At 28.8% G+C, this 11,361-nt stretch overlaps 1 protein-coding gene across 3 annotated transcripts; it reads left to right on the plus strand.

The window, feature by feature from the left end:
* The first annotated feature begins 3,966 nt into the window (after positions 1-3,966).
* Positions 3,967-8,611, plus strand: LOC100572076. 3 transcript variants are annotated; one of them, XM_016806590.2, is made up of 3 exons: positions 3,967-4,011; positions 7,647-8,019; positions 8,098-8,611. In XM_016806590.2, the coding sequence occupies exons 1-3, from the start codon at positions 3,970-3,972 to the stop codon at positions 8,388-8,390; spliced, it is 708 nt and encodes a 235-aa protein (XP_016662079.1). In that variant the 5' UTR covers positions 3,967-3,969; the 3' UTR covers positions 8,391-8,611. The 3 variants fall into 3 exon arrangements, with proteins under 3 accessions (XP_016662079.1, XP_029341676.1, XP_029341677.1); XM_029485816.1 differs by having other exon boundaries at positions 7,647-8,611; XM_029485817.1 differs by lacking the exon at positions 3,967-4,011 and adding an exon at positions 5,722-6,239 and having other exon boundaries at positions 7,647-8,611.
* Positions 8,612-11,361: the final 2,750 nt, after the last annotated feature.

Here is an 11,361-nt window from a genome sequence, read left to right on the forward strand (position 1 = left end):
ACTATTTTAGTTATTTGTTGTGATTGTATAATATTATTCGTGGGTACTTGAAACTTCTAAAGTATACTATTATATATCTATGATAGTACCACGGTTTTTTGTTGATGTATAACGCGTTATAAGTACTAATAAATATTATGATATGATTAATTTGGAATTTATTATAGGTACCTAATATAATATTATGTCTTATACCTAGACATAATATAATATTATGTCTTATACCTAGACTAACATACCGTCTCCGCTCAGAATCGTTTTTCTTATACAATGATATTATATCATTGAATTCAAATTTAATACCATCCATTATACAGTGACCCACTTGTAACCTACTGTACAGCAGAGCGACATCCACTTACCCACCTTTTTTTTTATTTAATAGAAGAGAACATTTTGTAGGTCGGATCGAAGTCCGATTTTAATATTATAATTATAAAGGCTGGAATATGCATATGAATAATGCACATTATTTGTTCTTTTTAAACGTAGTTTTCTACTACAATTTAAAGTAAAATAAAATTTGAGATAGTGCTTCCATAATAGTCATCGAAGTCAATCACTGACTAGTGCATGAGCGTGATTTACATATTTACACACATGCATCTACCGCGAGAGGCGGATACAACATGTGAATTGAATTGTCTAACTTTTACTCCTTAATAAATGACCGACACCGACACCCTTAAGTCTAAAAGTTTCAAGTATATGTACCTACAAATAATTTTCATATTTTTTCCAAAATGATACAATAAAAATCCTGCATAAATATTGTTGAACTGATATAATGGCAACTTAACAACTAAATTAACTTTCATAGGTAAAGATTTTTTTGGTTGATAAAAATAGATAACCTTATAAAGATAGTTGTATAACATTTTAAAATCTTAGATTTAAAAAGAAAAATTTTTAGAAATTCCTAACTCAAAATAATTTATACATTTTTGTGACTTTTAAGATGTCAAACTTCGAACTTTAAATGCTTATGAAAAAAAATTGTGACTAGATTTTTAATGTTTTTCAAATGTCATTGTAACAACATATTAAGAGCCCTGTATTAAATTTGCAAGCTTTTTTTTTACCCAACAAATAAAATTTTATTGACATTCATAAATACAGTTTAAAACAAGTAAAAATATTTTGAATATTTTATAGTGTACAGCAAATGCTAATATAAATGTTCAGTGAAAATTTCATGTAGGTATCTACGGTCATTTGTTTTAGAGCTATGCAAAAATCAAAATTGATTTTGTCAAAAACCAATTTATCGTAAAAATTCCCGTTTTTCTTCAATTTTTATGTTGTTTTTCCAGGCGCTTTTGAAAACAATTGTGAATTTTAAATTTTGACCTCCCAAATGCACCAACTAGATTTACTTTCCATCGAACAAGATACTGTTGAAGAAAATCGAAGCAGTTTTACTGCCTCAAACCATGATGACAGACAGATGTAAAAACACACATAATTGTAAAATCAATACATTCATCGCTCCACTCAGATTCTAAAAAACGTATGAGGTTCACTACTTCACTGGATAATAGGCTTACTTCTAAATTTTATAAGAAGTCAATTCACTCTATTTTTCAAAATAACAGAACTAAATGTGAACTACTAGACGTGACTACAATTTGCTATGTTATACGTTTGTAAGACGTAGAGATCGCATGCTGGTGTAGCTCATAAGTTAACCTCTAGAGTCTAGGTTATAACTGTTATAAGATATCGTTTAAATCATTTTTTCTTACAAACACTAAAATGTTTTGTATACTTGGAGGAGAATTATTAGAAATGGTTTTTAAATAACAGCCAAAACGAATGCTTTCATTGGAAAATTAAGTTCCCAAATCTGTATTGTATTCATTTTTTAAAAGCTCAGCAGATATTCATATGTCTCTTGCTGTCATTTTAGTTAGTTTTAAAAAAAGTAATATTTTTTTAAAATGTTCTCATAGGTAATGGTTCACTATAAACATTTTCCCGTCCCTAAAATTTGGCATCCGGGGAATTTGCCCCAGTTCCCCTCCCCCCTTAAGTGCGCCACTGAGATACTGACGTACATGATAAAATAAACTTTAACTCTATAGCTGTATACGCAAGGGGACTGCTCTCTTACAGCTGGGACATAGAGTAATATTACTCTATGAGCTGGTCGCAGGCTGTTGTAAAGCCCCGTTCACACGATCAAATAATTTGCCAAATATTTTATGTTTGTCAAACTCCAAATATTTTAGAACCATGGTTCATAGTTCATAGTTTGACAAACGTAAAATATTTGACAAATTATTTGATCGTGTGAACGGGGCTTAAACTTGTAACCGACAGCCGGTACATCACAGACAACCGTCGCTCGTCCGTCAGATATTTAATCATAACTGGGCATTGGCTAATCTTTCATCAATTAATAATTATCATAAGCATAACCCACACCATTAAATGGTACCTATTACATGGTACCTATTACATATCATTATACATAACGCGCTACTGCAGTGTTAAGAGTAATAGTATAGGTTAGGTTAGGTATATAAAAAAAAAAACTAAAATAGCTCAAAAAGAGTAAAAATATTTTGAAAATTATTGTATTGTGCATTTGTGCATACAAAATAAAATTTAGTGAAAAATGCAAGTATTTAAGGTTATTAGTTTTATAATTAGGTACATTACAATATAGGTATGTACATTAAAAACTCATAAAAATATAAATGGGGGACGAGGTGGCCGAGCGGTCAACGCGTCGGCTGCGGTACTCGCAGTCACGGGTTCGATCCCCGGTCACTGGGTGGCATTTTTCTCCGGGGCATGGCAGATACCTACGCGTGCCCCATTCAAAAATTCTGCCAAAATACACCCACGTGTAACACAGCCCTACCGTCAAAAACCTACTGTTCCACCCCTCCTCCCAATGGCCTAAGTTGCCGCGGGATAATTAATAAAAAAAAAAAAAAAAATATAATTTTATGTTTCGGTGAACTTTAATTTTTACAAAGATGCAAAATAAATTTTAATTTAAAAAAACACAAATCATTTTAAAATCAATAATACGCTCAGAATCTAAAATGTTGGTACGCCATGATAATTTATTATAATGTGTAATTATTTTCAATCACATTGGAGATCATCGATTACTATTAAATATTTAAATCAGAATATATATGTAGATAAAGATGACGGTTTTTAAATGTTTCAATATATATTGTAAACATTTTTAATTTGTATTAATGTTGTGGATTGTAAGGCTTTGCCTAGTACAAGGGCTATTATAGTATTATGTGCTTTGCCTTATTTCTTATCCCCCTTTCAATTACGAATGAATAATTCACCTTGCCCAAACATTTTGGTAATCTAGTTTAGTTTTGGTTAAGCCAAAGTTTTTATTTAAATGTTATATTCATCATATTTGTTAACGGTACATCCTCAATTTAAACTTTTTTAGCTGTCAAGTCCACAATGCTAAATACCTATGCTTAGATTGACATTAGCGATTAGCAGACATGATACATATAATAATGTGTATATAACAATAATAAATTATTTACATTCAAAATTTTGTTTAGAAAGATTTAATAGTTGAGAATAACATTGAGGACTATCTATTATATATTTGACATTTTTAATGATATGAACAGATGTAGTATAAGTTTATATAGTAGTATAATATTGTAGGTACATAGAATATAGTACAGGCGTATTTTACCTATAGGTACTTATATAATATACTATGCATGTGCGTGTGCGTGTTAACCTAAATTTTGATAAATATTAATTTTAATTAAAATAATGTTTTTATTATTTAAACAAGTGGCATTTTCAGCTCTTGATATTTTAATGTCAGTACCTATTACTTTTTTTTAAACAAAATAATTGAGTAACGTCATTGTCAATAAATAACTATATTACATTATACCTACCTATTTAATGTTTATACGTTCAGTTTATTAAGTTACATATATTTTTTTTAATACTAGTCAAATGTTACTCAGCATAAAATTAAATCAACTACTAATAACATTGGTAAGTAGGTATTTCTGTTAATCTTAGGATAGTAGTATATTTTTTATTCGAACGAAAACATACTACATACATGCATTGTACCTACATAGGTATACAAACAGTCTCGATTAGTTGAATCTCAATGAGTATACAAATTTGAAATTAATTCAACTTAAAAATGTATCAAGTTATATAGGTGCTTTAAATAAAACTTAATATAAACTCTTCAAGAGGAAAGAGTTATGAAGGTTTTCGAGTTACCGTGAATTGATAAATTGATTATAAATAGGGAGCGCATGTTTATGCATTTATCATATTTTTTAATAACATCTAAATAGTAAGATAGAAATTTGTTTCATCACCTAAAGAATTCAAATTTACCAATTTAATTTTGCATATTTTTGCATATTTGTCCGATTTTTACTTGATTGATCATATTTTTATATTATGCACCATGCTTTTAGTACATATTTGAGGTTTTTTGTAATATACTAATATAGTAATATATTAACGGACTCGTCACGCGTAATTAATAGTTCAAAATATCGCGACGGCGGCGGGAATGGCCGGTTTTCACCCGCCGCGGCGGGATGTATGGGGTTATTCAAGACATTTCGATTGCTGTGCCTTATCGATATTGTCCCGCGACAAAAATAAATATAAAATACCGTTGTCGCCGGAGTCGGTATCGACTATCGAACAATTTCGCTAATTGCAGTTGTGTTCTACGTTTCTATATTGTATAAAATTGTATACCTATTTATTTAAAAATGCCGAAAATTAATTCCAAATCGTAGTCGAGATTTCATAATTTAGTTTTAAACATTGATTATCCAGTGCAATGCCCAATTACTAGATATGTTTTCAAATCATTTCATATTCATCTAGTTAGTACTTGGTTTCTAATATCTACCCATGTATATTATTTTCAGATTAACAAACAATTCACCAACAGTTCTTTTTAAAGTTTTAATTTTATGAATAATTATTTTATACCTATTTATTTTTTAATTTTTAATAAACAAAATAAATTTAAATAAAAATTTTATTGGTGCATATTTTTATACTTTTTAGAGCTTAGTTGCATGCATATTTTAAAATTTTTTGGAGCATAAACATCCGCTCCCTAATTATAAATAATTTATAATATATAAATCAATAACTAACTGCAGGCCCAAATTGTATGGGGATGTAATTTAGCTAATTGAAATGTATTATCTTAGACTGACTAATTATTTGAGCGAAAAAGAATGTTGCGTGATATTACTGACTAGGTAGATAATTACATATCGGTATCACGTGGGAATGATCTGAATACAAAATAGGCTAGGTACTGTTATGGATAAGAAACGAAATTTTCACCTAACAAAAAGAAAAGGTTGACTATTAAATATCGTTTTTATTTTTTCTATTTCACTTACCAAAAAGAGTAAGCAATATAGTAAATAATATAATATAGCACATTAGCACCTATATAAGCCATAAGGAAAAACAATTTTTGTGCACAATTTATTTGTTTTCAAACTATAGGTAGGTATACTTATAATAAGTATACCTACCTTCACTGTACCTAGTACATTTCTAGCTAGTTAAACAATTAATTGTATTAATCATACAAAATCATACAACTTTTTGGTATCTACTTAACTTATCAAGTATTATATGTATTATAAATTACAAAACAAAAAAATTATTCGTTGGAATTTATTATATGGGTGATTTTTATCTGCTATGGGTCATGTAAGTAACTGTAAACTTCAACTTCAAATTCCTTCCCATATCCCTAAATTTAAATCAGTAGGTATATTGTATCGTTCTATCAATTATTTATTTATTTTTATAATACGATGTTGGCAACACTGGGTCCTGATGCCACTGTAGGGAGGGCATGGTTGTCTTAGTGAGTCAGTCTGCCTGTTGCGGCCTACTCCTCAGGTCTGCTGTGGGCGTCCTATGTGTTTTCTATTTTTTTTACGTTTGTCGTTTATTCAAGTTGTTACATTAAAGATTACCTAGTGCATAACTATAAAGTTGAATTTGTTTATTTATCTTATCCTGACATCATAAACTTTTCGTTGAATAATAGCCTAGATATTAATCGCTAACAACGATAAACTAGGATACAATCGTAAAATAATGTTATGAAAATTATTACCTACTTAATACTATTAGGAAGAACAAGAACTATCAACCACTCAGTTTCCCCCTGAATTAAAGTGCCTATAATAAATTAAAATAAGTTTACGTTGGTAAGGGTCTTTTCTCGGTTATTAAATCAATGTTTAAAGTGAAATAATATTAAAACTATCGATTTATTATATTTATTGGAGGCAATTTGAAAACCTACTAAAATGCAAAAAAAAATCTCCCTTTTGAATTTTGGGAAAAACAAAAGAACATTGCTATGTCTCATCGCAAGCTATAGGCGCATATTACAATTTTTATGTAGTTATTTCCTGATCTTGAGTTTAATTTTTTTATATCAACAAATACCTAATTGTAAGTAATGGTATCACTAAAAATGAATATTTATAGGTTTGCCATTAGTTACTTAGGTATATATATATATATGTTACGGTAAATGATGTTATATCGGAAAATAACGTTAATAACCGTATGATATGAGAAATGTTGATTATAAAATAATGTCCAATGAGTACCTAATGATGCGGTGATCTTTAAACTAATAATTGTGGTATTAATTGGGTAAACCAATAAAACTTTATCGGGCACAAATAAGGCGTAGTACATATTATAACATTGGTGGTTACATTTGAACTTAATATCATATATAACGAAAACATTATATAGTTGATTATACTTTAGTAGTTTAGTATGTGTACAACTGTGGTCATATATAGTATGTGCCTACCAATTTGAAATGGCTATCGACGTACAAACTGTTCATACAACTTTCAACGAAGAAATGAAAAATATTCTTATGAACAAACGGGATGATAATAATTAATAACTTTTGTTTGTCTACTAAAGAGTAAAGATTATATTGATCTTATTGAACTTAGTTTTTTTACCGTAACATATATATATATATATATATTCATACTATGTTTAGTACTTTAGTAGATAAATTGCATATTATACATTTTTTTAATTTCCGTGGGTTACAATTATTTATCAATGTTGCAAATTTTTCCAACTACCTAGTGTAATTTCTTAATTTTTCTAACTATCTAATGTGAGGGATAATTATTAGAATAACATTATTTTAATAATACAACTGGGAGCAATTTGAGGGCCCGCCCGGAGGTTCGAGTGAGACCTTGTTTTTTCGTAATCACAGACATGTTATATTAATAATATTATGTCCAAATGAGTACTGCATACAAAGTTGCCTATAGAATGTTCCTTAAAATCTAGTAGGGTCCCTAAATGGTACTCTGTTCCAAAAGAGAAGACACGATATTAGTTACACAACCTAACCTAACAGTATTAAGGCACGCACTTAATACCCGTCATGGGATGCATAAACATCAGCGCCTTCAGCCCGGTGGAAAGGGTGATCGTGGGTCCACGTTGCAACGCGTTGGATTAATTGTCATTCGACGTGCGCAGAAACTGTGTCTTCTCTTTTAGAACAGAGTATTGGTAAGTATATTTTATTTTAACTTGTTTTTTTTTTTTAATTTTAAATCTAGGTCCTTACATCTATATTTGCCGAAATCACAGGAATAAAATTAAAAGAACTTTGGAAAAAGGGTAAATCAATGAATAAGGAAAGAAAGAAAAAAAAAATCAATGCGAGAAAAATAGAAATGGGCGGGATTTGTGAAACACTCAACGACTACTACAAACAATACACACAATACACAGATTTTATTAAAACTACAGAAGGTAAAGGTCTAAAAACCCGCTTAAGAGCTAAGAAAAAACAACATAGAACCCAAAATTGTGGTGACTCAAACGACTATAATGCATTTACAACTTTCGCAAAGAAAAACCAATTAAGGAGGACAGCAGGAGGATGTGATTTAATCAAGCCTCAAATAACATCAGTAACCGATCATAAATGTGAATCATTTGAAAAATATTTAATTCAATTTGGTGTAAAAGTGTGTTATAATTTTTTTAAATATATATTTAGTATAGATGAAAAAGAAAAAAGAAATAAATTTTCAAAAATATTGACTAGTTATCTAAAAAGCCGTGTTAAAAAACATGAAGCAATCAAGGAAAAGGAACTCCAGGAGAAGGATGCGTTAAAAATTGAAAAAAAAATAAAATGGTACTATAAAATATTCTGCAATAAAGTTATGCCACATTATAATTTATTTTACATATTTTATACTAACTATTCAGAGGCTAAAAAATCTAAGGGTCATACAATTACTGCAAGTTGTGATTATTTTGAACGCATACCTGAGAATAAAATAAACGGGTAGTTAACAAATCAACCATAAATTATAGATCCGTGTTTAGGTGAAAAAACTTTTACAAAGGTAACAATATAGGCACATATTTTTATGTTTAATTTTTTTTTAATTACATCCTACATGACTTAATATTATGCATTCATTATTATAACATTAACCGAGTTTCACTGTAAAAGTAAAGAGTAAAATAAAGACAATTAATTACATGATAATATATATCTACTTTATTATGTTGTTGTTTTTTTATTTAATGTTTATATTATTAAGTAAGTTAATATAGATACCAATCCAAATTTGCTAATATTTTTTTATTTATTTATAATACAAGTCAATATAAAAAGGATTATCTAACAGTAGCTAACTAAAAAAAAGTATGTGTCAACTTTCTCCCAGGGAAATAATGCCAAAAATCTAGCCACCTGACCAGGAATCGAACCGAGTTTCTATCTTGCTCTACCACTGAGCTACTCGACCACATACAACTATGACATTATTCCTCCCGGCGTTTTACAAGTGTTAGTACTTAATAACCAAAATAGTAAGCTAAGATTAGAATTTAAATTTATCAATTACACCAATATAGCTAATAGTTTAATAAAAAAATATCAATTCTGTCACACATCAATATTGTTGCCTAAGGTTATCCTGGGTACTCCTGAAGTGATAAATTAATCAAAAAGTAAAGCTGTCTTAATTATTTTACACAAAATATGTTTTTAAACATGCATCAAAGCTAATAATATATCTGTTAATTTCTATATGTGTTGCAACTTAGCAAGCAACTAATGATATAGAATACCTACCCATCAAAGAATAGGTTTATATTTTTGAAAATAATAATTAAGTAAGAAGTAGGTACATAAAAAATACACATTATAAAACCATAATTTAATAATTATTAGAAAATAATACAATATGTACAATAGCTTAGGTCCAATAGAATGGTTTATTGATAACTCGACTTGAATACACAAGAAAAAAGTGTAGGTACAGGTACTATAAGCATTGTGTTATGTACCTACTTGTGTTTACCAAAACTAGTACCAGCAGGTAAATAAAAAAATACAATTTTTTTGTTAACACAAATATGTTATTGGTGTTGAATGAGGATTATAGCATGAATCGACAAAAGTGAATAAACAACACAATTAGTTGCAATAATAATAAGTAATATTTCACTATAACTACAACATATAACTAAGTATGAAAAGTAAACTGTCTTCTAACAATGCAAGTTCTATGCTTACAAGACATACATTATGTACACACAAGCAATACTATAGTTCAGTGCCTACAGAGTGCATTTGGTTGTTTTTATATATACGTGACTTTATGACTATTACAAAAATATGTGGTATCGTGGTTTACATTTACAATAGCAATATTAATTATTATGCACATTGAACTTGCACATATGTAATATTTTGTTACATTATATAATATATTAATTATATTTTCAACAATTAGGCTGGATACACGTTTTTTTGTTTCTGACCGATTTTTTGTAAGGTTTTTGTTGTCATGGTTACTTATTAACAAAAACATACTTATGATACATAGATTTTTCTTGTACCTACATATAGGAAAAATATAAAGTACCTAGCAATGGTTTTTTTGTTATAACGTACCTACCCAACTATGTGTATAGTCAAAATGCATGTCTTCTCCATTTCAAAAAATCTGAACACAATATCACTGAACTTAACTAAACAAACTAGTTGATTTTTTTTAATTACCTTGTCCAATATTACATACTACATAAATTACTATAAGTCATAAGATATAAAATTTAAATTGTAGTTTAGGTTAGACACAAAACATAATATACAAATCTATATAGGTACTGTATATTACGTATCAATTAATATCAATGCATAAACATATAACTATTTTTTGATGCACATACTTGGTGTGTCTTATAATAAGTGTAAAATGAAAATTTGTATCCTAAGTAGGTAAATAAATTAGGCCTATTAATTCTAAGAACATTTTTAAAAATATAGCTGCAAATTATATTATTTTTGGTTCATATACGATCATCTTGACTATGTAAAAACAAATACAATAACATACGCAACTATTGTTGAAAATGTGTTTGGTGGCTATAAAAACCTTTATATAAAAATAATCTATACACGTTATATAGACCCAATATTTATTAATTTTAGTGTTAAATTTGTTTTAGGTAGGCATAAAAATATGCTGATTTTTAATTTTAATAATTAAGTATAACCTGAAGATAGAATAGGCCAAAACCGATCATTTCAATAAACTTTTATAGAAACGGTATACCAAAAATTAGTTGTGTGATCATTTTATATCAAAACTGTTAGGTTTTCTAGTTTTCTATCACTAATCAACTTTTACAATGGTTTAGTGTTTATTGTATCATTTTGATAAATATATATATATCATTGATCCCAACAAAAACACTCCTTCAACTCTGTTGAAACCACAATTAAAGATATATCTTTAATCGTGGTTGAAACTATCTATAAGGCGTCTGTCATAGATTGGCCATTGTGACAAATAACTGAGTTTAAAGAATAAAATTTGCCATTAACTGTACATGCTGTGGTTGGTAATATACTTATATGTAGATTAGTTGTTTTGATATTAATATTAGTAAGTATATTACCTACACAAAAGTTGTACCTGTAACTCAGTACAAACACGCTCAAACACGATACTAAATCTGAATGATGGCCGGCGACGACTGACAAGTTTTTCGAGGCATGTCTAGCGGCCAAAACTGCGACAACTCAGCAACATTCGAGTGCAGTGAGTGAAGTAACGCAGTGACGTCGACTACGGTGGGTGAAATAGTATAAAATTACTACTAAAATATGGATTATTTTTTGGTATTAAGTTGTAACTTATAACTGAAACATCATTCAACTAATAACTTTGAAAATTACAAAAGCACATAGCCTTTGACTTGCTCGATCCGTCGATACCTCATTCTAAGGCTTAAATAAAT

This window comes from Acyrthosiphon pisum, chromosome X, assembly GCF_005508785.2.
Source record: "Acyrthosiphon pisum isolate AL4f chromosome X, pea_aphid_22Mar2018_4r6ur, whole genome shotgun sequence".
NCBI classification, from domain to species: Eukaryota; Metazoa; Arthropoda; class Insecta; order Hemiptera; family Aphididae; genus Acyrthosiphon; species Acyrthosiphon pisum.